Here is a 21,019-nt window from a genome sequence, read left to right as displayed (position 1 = left end):
TGATGTAGAATGCTATCGTTTCCACTACATCTATAAATAAGCTCCAACTAATAAAGAATATTTTCAGTCCTTTTATTTATGTAGATATACCAATCGTATTATTATGCTCTTTTAGGCGATGCATAAGCATTAAAATCACTGGTCGCATAAATCTCTGGCAACGCATACGAAACACTAAATTCCGTGACGCGTAATTCGGAAAAACAAACAAGCAACAAGAACAAGAACAACAATAACAAAAGCATCAGCATCAGCAGCAACAAAGTTGTGCCAGAAAACCATTAACATTTTCAGTCAGCTTCAATCAGAGCAGCGCATTTGTGGATGTGAGAAAGAAATTAAATAACCGAAACAAACAGAGCGAAAGCGAACCAAAACGACAGCAATAACAAATAGCAAATAAATCAAGCGAAATTCGGCATTTAAAATCCAGACATAAAAAATGTAATGGAAAGCATTAGTGCTCATAAAAAATGGATTTACACAGCCTTTTTAAGGCCATCCTGATCCTATATGTCATAAGAGGTGAGTATTTCTCTTTTATTTGTTTCTATTAAACACAGAAATTTAATCGCTGTGATACGAACCAAGTGCCATAACTGAAATAAGAACTTAGCTTTACTTAAAAAGCCTTGATTACCTGGCTTTCTAGAAACCCAATCCTTGAAACTGGTAATAATATCGATGTTGTTCCAGCATTTTTAGCCTCATTACATTCCCCCTTCCATTGCCCGCAAAAGTATGCAATTAAATTTGCAACATAAGCGCAAGGAACAAGGATTCTCGATGGGGTTGTGTGTGGGCCTGTGGAATTGAAAAGCGAAAAGCATTTCAATTAACGCAACGCCACATAGGTGCATATATGTGCACATGTATCGCCGTTAATGAGCGACTGCCGCCTCAACTTTCGCGGGTAGACAAAAGGCTGGTTGCGAAGTTGCGGAGTTTGTGCCATAAAACTGAATTATTGAAAGGCACACGTTTCACTTTTGTTTTTGTTTGTGTTGCGTTTGCGTGGCGCTCAAAGAAACGGAGTCAACAGCGAAACTTTGCAGGCCAGGACATCGGAGGACGAGCTGGAGTCACAGGACCAGCCGCAGGAGCAGGAGCAGAAGCGCCATTTATGAAACTTTCTGCCGTTGGCGTGGCTCGACACTTCAAGCCATACACACCCACACACGCACACAAAAGAAGGAGACCCCCATGAACCCACTCACTCACACATAGACCCACACCCACACGAAACAGGCTGGATCAAATGTTAATTGCAGTTTTCGAGCCATAATTAGAGATCCTCATTGTCTTATGTGTCACGGCATTTAGCAACCGAATCCGTCTGCCACACCAAGGTGCATGCAACTCGGCGAAGAGCAAAAAGCGGCGGACAGGAGCGACTTACTCGGGCTCAACAATGCACAACTCTGGAGGAGTGAAAGAAGTTTTTCACTTAGCGAAAAGAGTTGGGAAAGCAAAACGATGTCATAAAAAATACACATTTTAAGAGTACAAAAATTATTTTTTAATTTTTAAAACAAGATTCGTAAGCTTGACATTGTTTGTTGTACTTTTAACTTTTTTAATCATCTAGAAAATGTTGTAAAGCCTTTAGCTTGAAGTTTGTAGTAAGAATATTATATTCAAGAACATGTAAAATTACTACAAATCTTATTCATATAACAGAGTTTTGAATATGCATAAGTTTCCACACCTCTGAAATATTTTATTTATTTTATTTACGCCACCAGCAGCCTGGAGAAGTCAGGTGCGGAATGGCTCCTGGCAGGTGGGCTAAGTTCAACTTGGAGCAGCCAGAAAGCCAGCCAAGAATCCCCTGGCTTTTGGCTAAGATAGCCCTTTGCCAGGAGATTGCTTACTTCCCGCAAAGTCCGCCCCTGGGAGCTGCGGCTTCTGTGTGTGCCTCCTGCTGCAGTCCACCACGCTCCTCCTCACACCAAGTTCAACAACACGCCCTCGAAATGTGAATGACCCCGAATGTCACGTTTGCTAAGCGCATGAAAGCAGTGAGTTGCTCTATGGAGGATGGTGCTCCTCCTGCCCCTTCGCAGTTCGTCACATCGCAGCACAGCAGGAGGGCCAAGATTATGCAGCTTCTGGCTCCTGACTGGTGACTGCTATTTTATGAAACAAAAACAAGCCCCAAAGAACCAAAGGACCAAAGGCAAAGGCAGGCGGGCTGCTTTTGTGTGGAGCTGGCAACATTGTCCAAGGAGCAGACCGGGCTTAAGTCCAAAGCATGCAGAGCATAATCAGCTTCATCATCAGTAGGAGCGGCAGAAAAAGCAAAGCAATAGCAACAGCAGCAACAAGCAGCAGCAAGCAGCAACAACACGCAGCAAGCAGCAACAACACGCAGCAAGTAAAGAAAGGCCTTTACTGTCACAGTCAGCAGCAACATCATTGGACTCAACCAGCAGCAGCAACATCAGCAACATCAGCCCGCAGCTTAGCCATGGATGGAATACAAAGCACCGGGAAAAGGTCGACGAGGATGACGAGGACATGGTCGTAGATATCAACTGGCAGCGGCGGGGGGCGCACAGAGTCGTTGATCTTTTGCTGATAACTTTGGCTTTTCGAGGAAAAACACTCGTCAAGGAAGTGTTGCGGGCACAAAAGGCCGGGATAAAACATGCTCAAGCCCACCACTCAGACTCAGGCAACGCAGCTTAATTATTTTCGCACAGAAAATGCAGCTGCAAGATACGGGGTAAATGCAGGATTGAATAATGAGATTGCCCGGGCCAAATGCAGTTCGGTTTTAAAACATTCAAGCTTTCAATTTAAGCAATTTTCCTGTTTTTCAGCTTGTTTAGTCAAAGCAAGTCAAGTTGCAGCTGAAAGCCCTGGCTGCTGAGCGCCCTACGTGCCCTGACCTAAGTAAATACACTTTACACTCAGTCCGGATTCTACTGCACACACACATCCGCATCCACATCCACATCCACATCCACATCCTCATCCACAGCCATATCCGTGGAGTATTCCGCTTTGTTGCGCACCCAGACAGATGAAGATTTCGCTTCGACATCGCATTAGTCGGGGCTTTTAAGCAGAAAAATGCGTGCACTTGAGGGCCACCTCCTGAAAGCACGGAACACTCGGAGCATTCCGAATACCAGGAATCGCGGAACACCCAGAGTCCGGAGTCCCCAAAAGCAAACGCCCTCCATCACTCATCCGCCCCGTGTGCTACTTTAAATATTAAACGGTGCCTACTTTTCGGCTGCGGAATAAAATCTGCTCTGCCACTTGATGCTTTCTCAGCCTATTTATTTGCAGATTCAAATATTGCTGGTTGAGATTGAATGTATACAACGTACATATTTACCATTCTGCTCAAAGGCAATTTTACATATTGATGTAATTTGATTCCTTAAATGCTCAAATAATCAAATAAACTTTTGTAAAGTCTTGTTAGAATGTATGAAAAATATAAAAATATAATCTATTCGCTTGAAAATCTTGAAAATATTTCGGAAAAATATTGTGCAAGTGTGAATAGCGCACGATGGTAAACACTTTAACATTTATATTTTTCAAACCATTTTCCGACCCCCTAAAAACAAACAGCACTCCTGTCCCATCCGAAGATACATAGATATATATGGTATGTATATAGATATAGGGGCAGCGAAGACAATTTCCCTGCTCTTTCGGTCTCACAGTCTCACGGCATATGCAAATCAGCTTTAATGTTACTGCTCTTGTTGCTCTGCTCGGCGATTTTCTTCTTTGCTGTCGCGAAATTGCGATTTCATTTAAATGGCGTGCGGGAAAAGTTTTTCTGATTTAGTGAGCGCTTTGAAGCGACCGGCAACTGAAAACTGGGAACTGGGAACTGGCAACTTCATTATTGTTTGCAGACACTTTTCGAAAAGATTTTTCCGCTCGCTTTGTTCTGGCGAAGTAAACGTAATGTGAATTTAAATCTCCATTCCATGGCTTGCTTTTTTGTTTTCCAAATCCCCTGGATATTCTTCGTAATTAAGCACGGCTACACTTATACACCAAAAGTCATTAAAATTATAATAATTACTCACAAAAAGCAGGGGTGATTCAAAGTCTGTTTCTAAAGTCAGTGTGTCTGAAAAAAGTATAGCATATGTATATATTTTTGTGTACTTTCAAACACGTTTTATAAATATTTCTTCATACCTTTTTTCGCAGTGCATCTTTGCGTTGAGTAGTCGCCGTCGAGTGTGAGCTGAATCTCTTTCTCCCGCTGCTCATTTGCATTTTGTCAGCTCGACTGTCAGTGGTCCTCCACTCCTGTTTTCCGCTCCTCTGTTTGCCAGCTTTTCCTTTCTTCGCCCATTTTCCATCTCCTTCGCAGCGGACCCATTCATTTCCTTTTTCCAGCTCAGCTTCACGGCAATTTTTAATGATCCGTGATAATGATGCAGCCTGCCGCTGGCATCGCTAGTTTCATTTAGTTTTCCATTCTCCAGCTTGAGCGTTTCTTTGGCCCGTAATTGATTTTAGCTCGGGAAATGTGCTCGGCACTTACATTAATAAGCTCCACTTCCACAGCAGCTTCCTTGATTGACGCGGCTGACAAATCGAATCGAGTGCTCCCGATGCTCTGGGCCATCGCAAATGGACGCCATGGATGGCATGGATGGCGGCCATTGTCCAGCAGGAACCCTCGCATTGAAATGTGGGACACTTCGATGACAGTTTTGCGAGTGGCGAAGTGCTCTAATTAGCTTCAACTTGTGCCGGGCCTAAGATAAAGTTTTAATTGAAATCCTACCTGCAAAAAAATATTTCCCCCACATCCACAAACGCACACGTTTCACCATTACAACTCAGAGAAAAAAAGCACTACTCTTCGGATGGATAATTAAATTTTCATTAGACCGTGTCTGGCGGAGTAAAGTTTGTGGGGGGCGAAACTTTATCTTAAGTGACTTAAAAACTAAAACTGCAAATTTAATGTGCTCCCCCGTCGTCATGTGGCAACCGCTGCAACTTGCGGCAAACACTTTTTACTTTCCGCAAACATTTTGCTTTTCTTTTTCCAGTCAGCTTTTCTATTTTTTTTCTTCACCCCCCCCCCCCCCCCCCCCCCCCTCCATTTCTCGTGCATCCTTTTGCGGCGCATTTCCTTTGGGCATTGCAGTTGACAGCGTGTTGCCAGGCGAAGGAAAATCAGGACGACTGGGACATGAGGGGATCCTGCAAAGGCAGGGGGGGGGGGCGTGTCAAGCGGCGGGCTACCGCAACGAAAGTGGCACAAACTTTGCAACACTTTGGGGCATGCAACCGGGCCCAAGGAGCAGCTCGGTCGTCCTTATCTGCCGCCTAATGCCTTTTTGACAAAACAATTTTTCATATTATTGCTCTAGTGCGGCGTTGCTGGGGCTGAAAATTGCTTACAAATTTAGTGTTGCATACTTTGCGGCTGCTGCTGTTGAAAGTACCACAAGGAGCAGCGCTCCTTGCCAAGTCCTGTGGCCTGGCCAGGCGACTGGGACTGCGACTGCGACTGGGGGCCAACTGCCAAAAAGGGATTCTTGAAGTGACAGAAAGTGATAGAAAGATCTCCGGGAAAACCAACATTCGCAACAATACCACTGCACTCGGGGTAAAGTGTCCAGCCATTATCATTGTGGAATGGTTCGAGTAGATAATGTCCTTTGCTTCAGGGTTCAAAGTATTTTTTAAATTTTTGCTAGCTATTAAACGGACATAATAACAAAGAATTTAAATAAGACTAATTGGTAGTAAAAGTGCAGAAACATAAGAAGTTTTCTTATCTTACTACGTAAGGCATGAACAAATATTCTATAAGGTTTCAAAATAATTTTATAGTTTTAAACAAGAGAGAACGCTATAGTCGAGTTCCCCGACTATCTGATACCCGTTACTCAGTTAGTGGAAGGGAGAAGGAGAGTCTTAAACACAGTTTTTGGCGGTTTGTGGGCGTTAGAGTGGGCGTGGCAAAAAGTTTTTTGGCAAATCGATAGAAATTTACAAGACCAATACAAAAATGAAAAAATTTCAAAACATTTTTCAAAAGTGTGGGCGTAGCAGCTTTGGGCGGTTTGTGGGCGTTAGAGTGGGCGTGGCAAAAAGTTTTTTGGCAAATCGATAGAAATTTACAAGACCAATACAAAAATGAAAAAATATCAAAACATTTTTCAAAAGTGTGGGCGTGGCAGTTTTGTGCGGTTTGGGGGCGTTAGAGTGGGCGTGGCAACATGAATCGACAAACTTGCGCTGCGTCTATGTCTCTGGTGTCTGTATGCTTAATCTCAACTTTCTAGCTTTTGTAGTTCCTGAGATCACAGCGTTCATACGGACGGACAGACAGACGGACAGACGGACAGACGGACAGACGGACAGACGGACATGGTCATATCGACTCGGCTATTGGTCCTGATCAAGAATATATATACTTTATATGGTCGGAAACCCTTCCTTCTGCCTGTTACATACTTTTCAACGAATCTAGTATACCCTTTTACTCTACGAGTAACGGGTATAAAAATCGAGAAGTGGGAGTATTTAAATAGTTAAGTAATTTATAAACAATTATTTAACATTTTCTTTTAGCACGCAAAAAATGTTCGATAATAGTCCTCATTTCCTCTTAAGATTTGATCATTAGCTTTTCCTTATGATGGACTACACTTTATATAAATATTTACAGCCTAGGCATACAGTCAAAGTAATCTAAAGTGCAAAATTTTCCCGCAAGACGATGTCCGAGTGTACAGGACACGAAGATGGTCCTTCCACGCTAAATTATTCATGTGTCATAGTCAGCTCAGTTGGTGCACATGAATTTCTGGTTATTTTCTGGACAGGAGACAGCGCCTTAACGTGTCCGGCCGCACAGCTCGAGTCCCACAGTTCCAGAATGAATAATAAATAAGACATAAAAGCCGCAACACAGCCACATTTTAAAGCACGGCCGAAAATTATGCAATGCTCAGCGCCTGGTGAAGCAATTAGAGCCCGGCTTTTGTGGCCGGCGACCGCAACAATGGCCGGCAGGTAAAAAGCAATTGTCTCCGCAGCGTCCTTTGTTGTGGGCCAACGGCACTCACGACGCCTCATTAAAATTTAGGCCAAGCCATCCAGCCCACTCAAGCGGAATTGTCCGGGAAAAAGCCAAAGCCACTGGCATGCTTGCTACTTAATTTTTTTTTTTTTTTTGGGGGAGGGTGTAGAAAAGTTGGCTGGTCTAACAAAAATTGAAATTAACTTTGGCCAGCACACAGAGCGAACACAGCGAATGCCAGCATTTAATTAAAATTTTAAATTTCACCGAATTTTCAACGAAATTCCTTCATCTTCTCTTGCAGCCGAGAGCAGCCAGTTTGTAAATGGACTGGATCTACAGGGACCGATTTTTCTCCATGAGCCACCGCATCGCGTCGAGTTCTCCAACAATTCGGGCGGACTCATAGAATGCTCTGGGCATGGAAGTCCCCCGCCGGAGGTGAGAACTTCTCCAGCTCCTTCTCCGTTTCCTTTTCCATTTCCAACTTATTTCATTCCTCGCCGCCATTTAATATTGCTGTTTAATTATGCATGGCTGTGCGGCATTTGGCGCTGCTTCTGCTCATTTCCAAGTTAATTGACTGGCCAACAAGCAAATGCTAAACGCTGCCGAAAGAACACTCAACGAAATTATTTTATTTCGACTAATATTTTTATTTATTATTTTCATGAATCCATCTAACATTGTTATATGTATATTTTTTCCTTTAACTTAACTTGCAATTTTCCGAATGGAATTTTTTGCCAGGTGGAATGGACCCCCATCCCGCCGCAGCAGGACATGGTGTTCCAGCTCTCCAACGGCAGCATGATGTTCTACCCTTTCACGGCCGAGAAGTACCGCCACGAGGTGCACGCCACCGTCTACAGGTGAGATGGCCAGGATCGGAGCTTCCCAACTCCACCCATCACAGATTGATTGTTAATCCATTGTCCTTTAAACCGGCAGATGCAAATTGCGCAATTTGGTGGGCACCGTGCTCAGTCGGGAGGTTCACGTGCGCGGCGGTAAGTTGAAATAAATTTTAATTAATTTACGTAAAACACGACCAGCAAGCGGCGAGTGAGAGGCCAGCAAAAAAAAAAAATAAAAAAGAGAAAAAACATTGGGAATTTATAGCCAGCGAGTTGATTTGTGCTGACGAAGTGAGTTTGGCTTTCGGCGCTGTCGTTGTTGTTGTGGTTGTCGAAAACTTTGGCCTAATTGGAAAGTTTTTCCCGCTGCCCACGGACGCCCAACTGCGCCGCCCCTGTATTCCCAATCCGAGTCCCGATTCCAGTTCGCATTCCCATCACCAAACCCATCCCATTTCATCCGGCAAAAGCCTAAAAGCAGGCAACGCAAGTTTTAATTACTATTGCTGCCGGCAAATGCTGTCGGCCAGGCGCCATCCCTATCCCCTACTTCCCAATCCCAATCCCAATCCTCATCCCCATACCCATACCCATACCCACACCCATACCCATTCATTATCCCCACGAAGCCACCAGTTCCTACCAAATGCCGTCCAAGCCAAGCGGAAAAAAATGGTATGCTCCGCGCTAATTTGGCGCCTCAGTGTGTGAGAATTGACTGCGGGCAAAATACCCTAATGGCTGAAGGGTACTTGGAGTTGTTCATAAAGTTACGGATAATATTTTTTCTAAGAGAAAGATTAAAATATTTCAGTAATCCAGGCATAACACAATCTGTTATATTTTATGCCCCATTCAACCCACTTTTCTGCGTAGTATTAAGACTTTATTTATTAAAAATAAAGCCACTTAACTAATGTACCAAGATATTGAAGAGTATTGGATATTCGCCCAAAACACCCAATTCACGAATCTGCCAACCGCTTGGTCAGAATATTCAATATTCATGTTATTCGCACTCCGCAAAAAAAAAAGGCGCCTAACTGCTCCGCAAAACTTTCTCATTCTTCGCTAAACTGCATTAATGAACTGAAACTTGGACATCGCCGTCTTGCGAGGCAATCATTTTGATTGCCATCACATGTCGCATAGATTTTGCGGCTCATTGGGCACCACCACTTGGCTTGGCCCAAAAGACGAATGAAGAACAACAATTAGCAATGACCATAAAAGATATGCCATGTAAATGGCTTTCGGGACTTGCACACAGAGCCAAAGGCTAATCCACAAAGGGACCACTTGAGTTTTGGGCTGGCGTTTAATTAACGGGAGGGAAAAAGTGGACAAGACCACGGGAAGTCAGTTCAAAGCGAAACAAATGGCACAAAGTCGCAACCGCAAGGATCTGAGATAGAGTCCGATTTCCCACGCATAGGTATATATGTACATATACATATCTATATATATATATATATGCACCAGATACGAGACCATGCGTAGCCTTTTGTCCATGCAAAGTTCCAACGTCCGGTGGCCATTATTCAACAGCTAACTCAACGTTACGTATACGCCATGTCCTCCGGCTTATTTTATTTGCGGTCTCCCTGGGCATTTTTTGGCCAGAGTCCCTGGGCCCTTCGCCTCTGTACTTTCTCGTCTTCTTTGTTTCCGTTTGGTTTTTATGTGCGCCAGAAATTGTTTTTTTTTGCCCCCGCTCCGAAATTCGTGGCGAGAGCTTTACGCTTGAACAATTTGACAGCGCGTAGATTTGGCGCAAAACGTTTTGCCTAATTTGCAAAAGTTCTCGCAGAAATCTGCGATCTCTGCTGGCCAGTAATTCAGTTGCTAATGTGAGCATTTTGGCCCAGAGTCGTCGTCGTTGTCTTTAATTGGCAGCGCTTAGTTTGATGCGGGGGAACTCGAAGAATAACTTGTGGAACCTAGAAACCAGAACTTTGGAGGGAGTTTGCTAAGTGCGCGTAATTAGCGCAACTTTGCAGCAGAAAGAACAAAAAAAAAAAAACCCTTGACAAATTCCCTCCATATATATTCAAGTCAAGCTTAAACGCAATTTCTGGCATTTGGTTTTGTCAGGCCGCAGGACATCCACAACCCACAAACCCCACAACATCCCATCCTGATCCCCTTTCCAAAGCGGAGCAGAACTTCTGCTGACAGTGATGAATGATGCTGGGAGCCACAAAGTTGCCGCAGCCACGACTTTTCAGCGCTGACTTTTCCTGCACTTTTGCATTTCATCAAACAAAGCAGCACACGGATGGGATGGGCACCCCATTTGGATAGACCAACATGCATAGGTATACTAGGTAGTAGGTAGTAGGTAGTAGGTAGTAGGTGCCCCACACCAACCATACAAAGTGTGCATATAGAAAAGTCCTTGGCACATCCTTGCAAGACTCTGCGCAAAGTTTGTGATTGAGCTAGGAAAGTTTGCCAGTCGACTGCCGCTGGCTGCTTGTGTATGAAACCTGCGTAATTTGTTTCTAATTAGTTGAATGCACATTGTTGAGGATGCTCCACCTAAGTTCGCCACCAATTCCCCCCACGAACGGCAACAGGATACGGAGCTTACAGAGTTTTGCATGTGAAACTTTTCATTTTCGAATAGAAAAACAAGAGAGAACGCTATAGTCGAGTTCCCCGACTATCTGATACCCGTTACTCAGCTAGTGTAAGTGCGAAGGACAGTTTTTGGCGGTTTGTGGGCGTTAGAGTGGGCGTGGCCAAAAGTTTTTTGGCAAATAGATAGAAATTTACAAGACTAATACAAAAATGAAAAAATATCAAAACATTTTTCAAAAGTGTGGGCGTGGCAGCTTTGGGCGGTTTGTGGGCGTTAGAGTGGGCGTGGCAAAAAGTTTTTTTTGCAAATCGATAGAAATTTACAAGACCAATGCAAAAATGAAAAAATATTAAAACATTTTTCAAAAATGTGGGCGTGGCAGTTTTGGGCGGTTTGTGGGCGTTAGAGTGGGCGTGGCAACCTGAATCGACAAACTTGCGCTGCGTCTATGTCCCTGGAGTCTGTATACTTAATCTCAACTTTCTAGCTTTTGTAGTTCCTGAGATCTCGACGTTCATACGGACGGACAGACGGACAGACGGACAGACGGACGGACAGACGGACGGACAGACGGACATGGCCAGATCGACTCGGCTACTGATCCTGATCAAGAATATATATACTTTATATGGTCGGAAACGCTTCCTTCTGCCTGTTACATACTTTTCAACGAATCTAGTATACCCTTTTACTCTACGAGTAACGGGTATAAAAAGGAACTGATTATTCAAGTTTTTCCCTTTGCTTTTCCTGTCACACACATATTAACATTGCTTTTCTATTTCGGGAAATTCATTCACGTTGCAATGCTGTCGGAGCTCATCATCTAATTGGCAGTGATATGGAAAATTATTATTTTACATCATAGACATGTGCTAATGATTTGTAAATTGAGAGAATCGTTTTTTTTTTAAAGCAACGTATGAAATTGAAGCCAGGAATCGTTTCAAATGATTTTCGGAATTACATAAAACTCATATAAATTAGTTAGTTGTGCATATGTATCAACTATTTATCATCATTACCAACTGATATCCTTTTTATCTCGTGGATAAAACGGATTCGGCAACAGAAAATCAGTCAGATGAAATGAAATAAAACATTCCGGGGCGAGAGAAATCCGCACAATAATTGCAAATCAGCGAAGACTGGCATACCAAAAGCGTCTTTCCGGCACGCACATCATAAACATAAATTTTCCCACCCGCCCCCTTCGGAAGAAAAACTTTCGCCACACACAAAACAAAACGGAAATGAATTTCCGCACAAAATCCGAGTGCAGCGAATGTCGCCCGCTCTCTTTTTGCGCACTTACTTTGTGCGGCGACTATAAACTTGGCTTTCATATTTACTTTCCTGCCCAGCTGTCCTGTTCCTGTCTGCTCCCCTTTTTTTTATTTTTTTTTTTTTTGGTAACTCCCCCAACTAAAACCGCGCCCCTCAGACAACATTGTTGTGCGCCCCTGTCCTTCGGTGGCGCTATTTCCATGCAAAATGCAACATGAAAGGCGCAAAAACTTCTCCCTTGCTGAAAATAGAAAGCTCTACGCCCGACAAAAAGACAAAAAGGCAAGAAAAATCCAACAAAAATGGAAGGAAGTGCACAAAAAATGCACAAAAAAATTGGCCGCTTGTTCGGGAGTCCTGGCAATACAAATAATGAAGATACAAAAACAAAATTGTACTAAACTACGCAGAGCGGGCAGAGGAATTATAATAAAATGTTGTCACAAAGTTTTTTCAGTCACTCTCATAGCATACCAACAACCAGAACAACAACAACAAAAGCAAACAATAACAACAACTTTTCAAATTAAACTTTTATCCAATTTTGGCATATTAAAGTTGGCAAACAAACGGCGAACCAGAAAAAGTCGCGCGTGATCAACATTTGCGAGCGCTTTCCATTTGGGCCAAGTTTTCGCCTCCGTTTTTGGAGTAAACGCCGCTGGCCAGCGTACCTAATCTATTTACGATTAGCCCTCGAAGGGGAATCCCCAAATTCCCAATCCCCAATCCCCGATGAGGGCCAACACCGGAACGCACTTTACGCACGCCAGCTGGCAATTGCCTTTGTCCGTCTTAATTAATTTGCCAACTGCCAGCAGCAACTAGACCTGTGCTAAGCTCTTAGCTGAAAGTGCAAGGCATTTGGTCACCAGCACAGTGGTGGAGGGGTGCAGAAAATCTGAAAGTATTTTTTAAATATTAAGTCAGCTTATTAAAAAGGAAAATAAGAAATATAAATGGATCTATTTGTATAACAGCTCCATATTTAATATTTCAAAAGAACTAGAATAATCTAAAAAATCTGAAAGTATTTTTTAAATATTAAGTCAGCTTATTAAAAAGTAAAATAAGAAAAAAAAAGGGTCTATTCGTATAAGAGCTCCATATTTAATATTTCAAAAGAACTAGAATAATCTAAAAAATCTGAAAGTATTTTTTAAATATTAAGTCAGCTTATTAAAAAGGAAAATAAGAAATATAAATGGATCTATTTGTATAACAGCTCCATATTTAATATTTCAAAAGAATTAGAGTAATCTAAAATTTTAAAATTTCAATAATATAGTACTTAAATGTTAAATAATCTTTATACCTGTGCTGAATGGCTTTTATTGTTTCTTGCTTTTATTCTTTGTTATATTTTGATTTTAATTACCATTTCCATCAATCTGCAACTACTGTGCTACGGCGCACTTCTGTCAGTGGTAGGATCCTTGTCATTCTTAATTTAGCGCCGAGCTCGCACAGCTAAAAAATCTTTAACTCAAATTGTCAAATCCAATTTTTTAACGGCCTTGTCATCCGCCCCACCCCCCTTTCCGCCCACCGTGGCGAACCGAACTCCACCTTCGTCTGGCTGACAAACGGCAACACTTTTGTAAAGTGTCACAATGTGTTGGACATGTTAGGGCAGACGACGGGCTTTGTTTTTCCGCTTTTCCCTCTTTCCGTTTTCATTTTGTGACGGCGAATGGAGGGAAATGACTGAACTTAATGTGGCACATATTTCGGCTGTCGCTGCCAAGCGGATCCCTTTTTTTATGTCGTCCTGCCGCATTAAAAATTAAAACTCGCACAAAAAAGAAAACACAATACAGGAGTCAAATGCAAGGTCCTTTGGCTAATAAAAACAAAATGCCAACGGCGGCGAGTGGGAGGTGAACATAATTGTTTCGGGTTTCGGGCCACGTTGCGTATACGTATTATTTCAGTCGCTCAGCAACATTACGCTAAAAAGCCAATGCCATTTGCATAAAATATGCTTTTTAATTCGTTACAGTCGTCAACCAGAAGTACGCGGTCCAGGTGCACGATGAATACGTGATGACGGGCAACACGGCGGTGCTGAAATGCCAGGTAAGTGCATCATCCCACACATCCATCATCCATCGTTGTCGTCACCAAGGGACTCCACTTTTGGTGCCACTTTCGCTTGGCCGAAAAATGCACTTAACCCACAAAAATCTGGTTATGCGAACCAAAAACATGGCTTGCTCATCAAATTTGCTTATCGCACACCCGCAACTCGGATGTGTGCTATTATCACAGGTGCCCAGCTACATGTCGGAATTCGTATTGGTCACCGCCTGGGTGCAGGACACCGGTATGCATCTGTATCCGAACACGGACATCGGTGGCAAGTACACGGTGCTATCGAACGGCGAATTGTACATAAATAATGCGGGGCCCAATGATGCGTACAAAAGCTACACATGCCGCACTGTAAATAGACTGACAGGTACGTGATAATCGCATTTCCAGCTTAATCGTCCATCTGGGCAATGCATGAGTTGCTCCCGAGTCCGGCACTTTGGCCACTGCGACTCCGGATCCGTACGAATCCGTACGGATTGTTGGCTCAGCTGGCGGGGGGCAGCTATAATTAAGTTGTATAAATAACCAATGAAGGGCATTTTGAAGGGCGATGTGTGTGTGTGTGTGTGTGTGTGTGCTACACGACAATTAAGCAGCTTTTTTCTTGGGCGAAACTTTCGTTAAATTCCGCATATTTCACTCTTGAAACCAAAGCCTCTTATGGTCGTGGATTGTTTAAACTGGCCGAGCTTACTGACCAACATAAACATGCCATTTTTTATTTTGTTGGTGAATTTTCGAGCACCTTATGATGAGTTCTCTCATTTTTAATGCTCAAGTTAAGTTGAAAAGATCTAAGGAAAACGAAAGGGAAAGATTGCGATTGCATTGGAAAGAAAGAGTAGTTTTGAATGCAATCAAAGGTATAAATTGTTAGCAAAACTTTCAAAAAAGAATGACTTAACCCACTTTTCCTTGGGCTGCTTTAAAAGAGAACCTCTTTATTGTTGAAAAAATATGCTTACAAAATGTAATTCAGAACATAAATACGGGTCCGTTCCTTTTTCTGTCCTTTATGTCTTTTCAGCTTAAGTCCCGAGCAAACAAGGAGTAGTTTGTCCTCTTTGGCCAAAGTCAATTTGTCGTTTTGTGCATAATTTATGATGCGTGACATTCAATCGCCAGGCAAAGGGCATTGAGCTCCTGGGAGTTCTGCTCCGAAATGGAATCTCCATCATGTGTACATATCCACACACACATACATATAGCACTATACATACATATGTGGTACATCTGATTCTGGTTGTGTGTCGACAGTCGGACAGTGAATCGTGAGGACGTGAGATCCTAGCGAGATAAATTCTCTCCCTTATTTGAAGTTTATTGTGTGTGAAAATGCGCTTAAGCTGAATTTCTATTAGCCTTTGTGCGCATATTTCACATCATCAATCAATACGATAAAAGTTCACTCCTTTCAGCCGTGTTTCCCTTACGATTTCAAATCCTTACGATTGAAAATCCTTTTCCTTTTATGAGTGAGCGTGTGTGAGTGATTGTGTACGAATGTGTGTTTTGTTTGCCAGGTTTATTTACAGTTCACTCCGGTGTTTGCATCTTGAAAACTGAATTTATATGCCATATTACTGTTAGATTTTATGGCATTTTCTAAACCCAACGCAATTTGTGGTTACCGGTATGCCAGGCCGTATGCTTAATTAATCAAATTGAATCGGGCCGCAAGAACCGCAAGTTGCGCTCGAGTTTTGGCCAAAAGCGAAAATTATGAGCTGCATATTAGTTGCCTCCTAGAATGCGTAAGTGTGTGTGTGTGTGTCTGTGTGTATTTGCAACAATGCCAATTTGGGGGATTCCCTCACACTCGGTTGAGGCAACCACTGAAATCCGCCCGAGTGGCACTCATTAAAAGTGTAACACGATGATGGAGGTTGTGTAGCGGTCATGAGTAATTCATTTATCAAGCGCACGCCACACACGCTGCATTAGATCCTTGCACCTGGCTGGCCCACAAAAGTAGGCAACGGGTTTCGGGACCGACTCATGTAATTACAATTTAAGCCAAAAATCCATTTATTTAGCACAATAACGGGCTACGGACGAACAATGGCGCTGTAGCCAAACAATGGCCACCATAATGAAGATGCAGAATTGAGTTAGGCCAGGCTGCATAATACACAGGCGCACAGCAGACCGATATCTCTAAAGTTCGTTATAGATTCCCATGGTTTTGCCCTGATTTGAGGACCCATTGGAGGGAGCTGCAGCCTTGATTTAGGACCTGTGCGTGTCCTGTAACAAAAGGTTTTTACAGCCATAAAAAAGCAGAACAGAAATAACATAAAAAAGAGAAGGCAATGAGTGGAAAAGGGCAGCCAGGTGGCTGCCCAGCAATCAAGTTGATTGCTTTCATTTACTTTCAATTAATTAAAATATATATATATATATATATATATATATATATATATATATATATATACATATGTATGTGCAGTAGAACAGGAACCGCAGGACATGCCATAAATTTGGGGCGCTTTAAATCTAAGTAAATGCCATGGGGGGTCACTGTCAGCTGCCATCACTTGAACCATTTTTTTTCGCATATATTTCAGCATTTTTCACCCATATTTTTTGCGCTCGCCCCCAGGTGAAGTACAAATTTCCACATATCCCGGCCGCATTATTGTAACGGAGCCCAAGGGCATGGTACAGCCGCGCATCAACGTGGAGAAGCATTCGATGCGGCATGTTGTCCTTAATGGCCAAACAACGTTGCCGTGCATAGCTCAAGGACATCCGGTGCCAACATATCGGTGAGTAAAACACACAACACGACATTGCAAAAAACGCGCGCAAAAAATCAACAAGAGCGGCAGGAGCTCTTCGAACACGTGGCCGTGTCACAGGACATCGGGACACGAGGACATTTCAGGACATTTCAGGACACCAGGACATCGCGACAAACGGTACATTGGGACACGGGACACACAGCTGCGACTCTCAGTGGTTTTCAGCGGTTACCAAAACCGCTGCCGCAGTTGGCGCGCACTTTATAGCAATGTGAAATATTTAACGCTCTTGGCAAATACAAAACAAAAAATGCGGCGAAACGAACCGAGAAGCGAAAAAACTGCGGGGCTCACGATGTCAGAAAAAATCATAATAAAAATGTCAGCCAAATTGTCAAAATGTGGAACGCACGGCGGCTGGGGAGGAGCGGCTGCCCTCAGGGACGCCCTCTGTGGGCGGAATTCGGTGTTAGCCGAGCCTCTCTATGCGATTCTCATGGAAACTAGGGAGGCCATCGCTTGTATTGGCGGATAATAGGGGATAAGCCTATGATTAAGGATATTAGAAGTTAATCAATGGCTTTTTATGGCACTTACCATGAAAGTATTAATAGAAAGCTTTATTTCAGAAGTCCAAGGACCTTTAAGTCTTGTCCAACTTTATCGCATGCTTCCTTGGCAATTTTTTTTGGTTGGTTGTCCGTGAATTTATGCTTAAGGCCGTTTTGGAGTACGGTTAACAGCTGCCAGCTTTCGAGCGCGCCTACGTACATCAAAATTGTTTATTGTCCCACTAGCGGAGGCGTTTGTCTTGACAAGAGTCGGGAGATTGCCTGTTCAGAGGACACAAATCAATCAAAAGTCGAGCGGCGTTTATGGCCGAAAATGGCAAATTGCTTTCCGAAATGTCGTTCAAGTTTTTAGCACTTTCAAGCTACGGATAAGGATGAGAATACGGATGGTGTATCTGCCATCGATCCGTATACAGACCGGCCACTTTGGCACTTGGCTCATCATGGCGATTTTCGGCCACTAAAACATGCATGGCGTGAGCTGAGTTCCAGAAGCGAGTATCCTTTGCCGAGGCGGATGCCATGTAATATGCCATTGTAGCTGGCAGCAGCACTCGGTTCATGGCTCTGCCCCGCTTATGTCCTCCTTCGTCCTTCGTCCTTCGAGCTGCATGCATAAAAAATGCGCCCCGGATGTGGCACATCGCGAGTGCCTCCTTTCATTTGATGTCTCCCGCCGTGCCGAAAGCGGGAAAAACCCAAGATCTGCGAAAGAATCGCGGGTGGGTGGAACGGATGAGTTTTGTTTGCCGTTGCTGCATTGTTTTGTCGAGGCGACCTGGAGGTCCTGGCTCATAAATGTGAAAATAGTTGGCCATGTTGCTGCTCAGTGCCTGGGAGTACTGTGTGTTTTTCGCTGTTGTTTTTGTCTCGCTGCTGTGGCTCCTATTTGAAAAATCCTTTTTCATTGCATAGTTTCGGGCGAGTGACGCTTTTGTTTCGCTGGCTTGAATCCTTTGTGCAGCTGTGTACACACCTACACACACAGACACACGATACTCCTGCTGCTTTCGATGGCATTCAGCTCCCGGTGCCATATTCCGTATTGATGCAGTTGTTGATAATCACTGACCATATTTCCAATTTGACAGCATTTCATATGGAAATAGCTCAGAGTGAAAATCGTTCGCATTGCATGCTCGGCATTTTCCATGATTTTAATTAAGGAATGCCATGCCATGGGGCAAATGTGAAAATGGGCATGCCTTTGCAAAATGCTCGTCGCAAGACGAGAAATGCACTCAAGTGCAATTAAAACCAAATTAAAATCAATAACTTTTATGGGGAAAAATCCAATTGCATACATACATATGTGTCTGCGTGCACCTTGGAAAACTCGCTTGAGGATGCGAGTGTGGGGCAGCCATCAAACAGATTATGACACGCGCACCAGATAAATGTGAAAAAAATCTGTTGATTTACGCAATTCAGATATTTTCAACCTTCAACTACCACCAGCATTCGATCTCTTGCATCTGGTTGAAAATTCAAGCAAATGCAGTTCACAGATACTGAAAGTACTCTTTATGAAAATGATGCCAAAGCAAATGAAATAAAAAATGATAAAGTAGCACGGACTCACACTTGATTTATTGTGATAAGAAACGAGATATATTAGGCAATTCAAAACACAAATTATAAATACTAAATAATAACTGGCATAAATACATATATTTGTGGCACAGCACATAACGCAGTCGATATGCCCGACTCATATGTCATTCGAATACAAATACCCGTTAAATAAGGCAATGCATATTCATATGTATGAATAAAACCCACACCATCCACTTCCTCTCGTTATGCCCACTTAAGTGCAATCATTTTTACGAACTATTGAAATACATTTCATCTGGCATGTGGACCTCGACCTGCACAACAAGCCAACAATCAAAGGCTACGTGCAACGCAATACAAAGAAAAAACAAAACAAAAAAAGGAAAAATTGTAAAACGTGGGCGCAGCGAAATTATTGATAATTCAATCGTCATTTCGATTTGTTTAAAGCCCGCGAATGCGTCCGCGCCACTCGCATTCAACTGTCAAAATCTTGGGCAAATAAAGCGGAAATGAATTTCCCGATTCCCCGATTTCCGCCATGTTTGCCTTTGTTCTTGGTCCTTTGTTTGGTCGGCATTTCATCTCCATGTCATCCACTTTTTTTCTCCATTTTTTTTCCAGGTGGTTCAAGGAGGAAAACGAGCAACTGCTGCCGCTGCAACTCAGCGAACGCATCACCATCGTATCCGCGGGGCTCCTCAAAATCACCAAGGTGCGTAGGTTTCACTGGGAGAAATACCAGCTGAATTAACAAGACAATTTGACTTCGTTTGTAAGAGTTAATTTCATTTTATGATGTAGTTTTGAGTTATAGCCCCAAAATATGGTGTATAATCTTGATAGAGAATCGATTGTTATTTAATATATCACTTGTAAAAATATACCTTTTTTATTTTTGAGCAAAGCAAATCCTACACTTATCTTTAAACACCAATTACATTCAGTTAGAGGCCTGGAACTTTTTCTTTATACCCATAATGGGCGTAGCCAGACGGGGTTGAAGGGGGTGGAGTGCAGAAGTGATGGAAAACCCTGCTGATTGCCAATTGATTTCGTCCATCGCAGGCACGTCTCGAGGATAGTGGAAAATATTTGTGCTGGGTGAACAATACGGCTGGCGAGGAGACCATCCAAGTGTCGCTAACGGTGACAGGTGAGTGCATCTGGTTCTGGTCTTCACTGTATGTGTGTCTGTCGTGATGGCAGCTAAAAAAAAAAAAGCAAAAAAAAATCACAAAAAAAAGTAGATGGGCACTCAAAACGCTGGCAATCCTTTCGCAAACACAGCTCCTTTGACGGCGCACCTGCAGCCACAGGTGCAGACGGTGGATGTCGATAAGGATGCGCAATTCCAATGCATTGTCTCTGGCCATCCGGTCCACGATGTCAACTGGCTGCACGACGGCAAGCCCATACTCAGGGACAATCGGGTTGAGGTGAGCAGACGCCCCCATATCATCCATAATTTAATCGGCTTTTAAAATCACCAATAGCGAGGTTGTGTATTCCATTCGGTATGATTTTTACGACACTCTGCGGTTGAACATCTTGACTTTATTCCCATAATGCTGCCATTAAAATAAAATCATCCTTTTTATGATATTTATATACACCGTTTGTGCTTTAAACTTGCTTGATATATATGTGGTTTATCATTTAATTAGATCCTCACCGATCCGCCGCGACTGATAATTAAAAAAGTGCAAAAGGAGGACCCGGGAATGTACCAGTGCTTCGTCTCCAACGAATGGGAGCAGATCCAATCCACCGCTGAGCTGCAGTTGGGGGGTGAGTTATGATATTGCCCGACCGATGGGGCTAATAAATTGGCCATCTATCGTTATGGCCATTAATAACCACTTATGGCCGCCCACGCACACACACACACACAAGCACACACTTCACCACCGCACCTAACATTCCATCTCAATCAAAAGTGTAATTTCCTCCTCGAAGCCGGCGAATGATGACCGCAGACCACACAAATAATTGTTTGCCATAATTGCATTTCATTATTTTCTAATTTAGCAAATTGCTAACATTTTTCACCAACAACACGAACACAGCAACAAACACTGGGACAAATCACAGTGAGGCAACAACAATGGGGAGCTGCCCATAAAACGCAGCGACGACGACTTAATTTTATTACCAGCACTAAAAATCTAGCCGCAGCCACTAAACGGAGGGGCATTGTTTTTGGGGCGGGGCAGGATATTACACATGGATGGGGGAGCACATTGTACCGCTTAGCTGCCTTGGGGCCTCATACGCACACACACTTCCTC

General features: G+C 43.2%; 1 protein-coding gene across 7 annotated transcripts in view; it reads left to right on the top strand.

Annotated features, from left to right (window-relative positions):
* The window catches only part of LOC6532747 (Down syndrome cell adhesion molecule-like protein Dscam2), a 44,804-nt gene that overhangs the window by 7,594 nt on the left and 16,191 nt on the right, over positions 1-21,019 (top strand). For 6 of the 7 annotated variants that reach the window (XM_015194103.2, XM_015194108.2, XM_015194104.2 and 3 more), the window contains exons 2-12: positions 116-525; positions 7,335-7,471; positions 7,781-7,902; positions 7,982-8,040; positions 13,761-13,837; positions 14,030-14,219; positions 16,458-16,623; positions 19,353-19,443; positions 19,797-19,884; positions 20,019-20,167; positions 20,396-20,519. In XM_015194103.2, the coding sequence (XP_015049589.1) occupies positions 474-525; positions 7,335-7,471; positions 7,781-7,902; positions 7,982-8,040; positions 13,761-13,837; positions 14,030-14,219; positions 16,458-16,623; positions 19,353-19,443; positions 19,797-19,884; positions 20,019-20,167; positions 20,396-20,519 (1,255 nt within the window). In that variant the 5' untranslated portion in view covers positions 116-473. Of the gene's footprint in view, positions 1-105; positions 526-7,334; positions 7,472-7,780; positions 7,903-7,981; positions 8,041-13,760; positions 13,838-14,029; positions 14,220-16,457; positions 16,624-19,352; positions 19,444-19,796; positions 19,885-20,018; positions 20,168-20,395; positions 20,520-21,019 lie in introns of those variants that run through there. The other variant, XM_039373502.1, reaches the window with a different exon arrangement.

This window comes from Drosophila yakuba, chromosome 3L (genome assembly GCF_016746365.2).
Source record: "Drosophila yakuba strain Tai18E2 chromosome 3L, Prin_Dyak_Tai18E2_2.1, whole genome shotgun sequence".
NCBI classification, from domain to species: Eukaryota; Metazoa; Arthropoda; class Insecta; order Diptera; family Drosophilidae; genus Drosophila; species Drosophila yakuba.
This window is presented reverse-complemented; position numbering and strand designations above follow the sequence as displayed.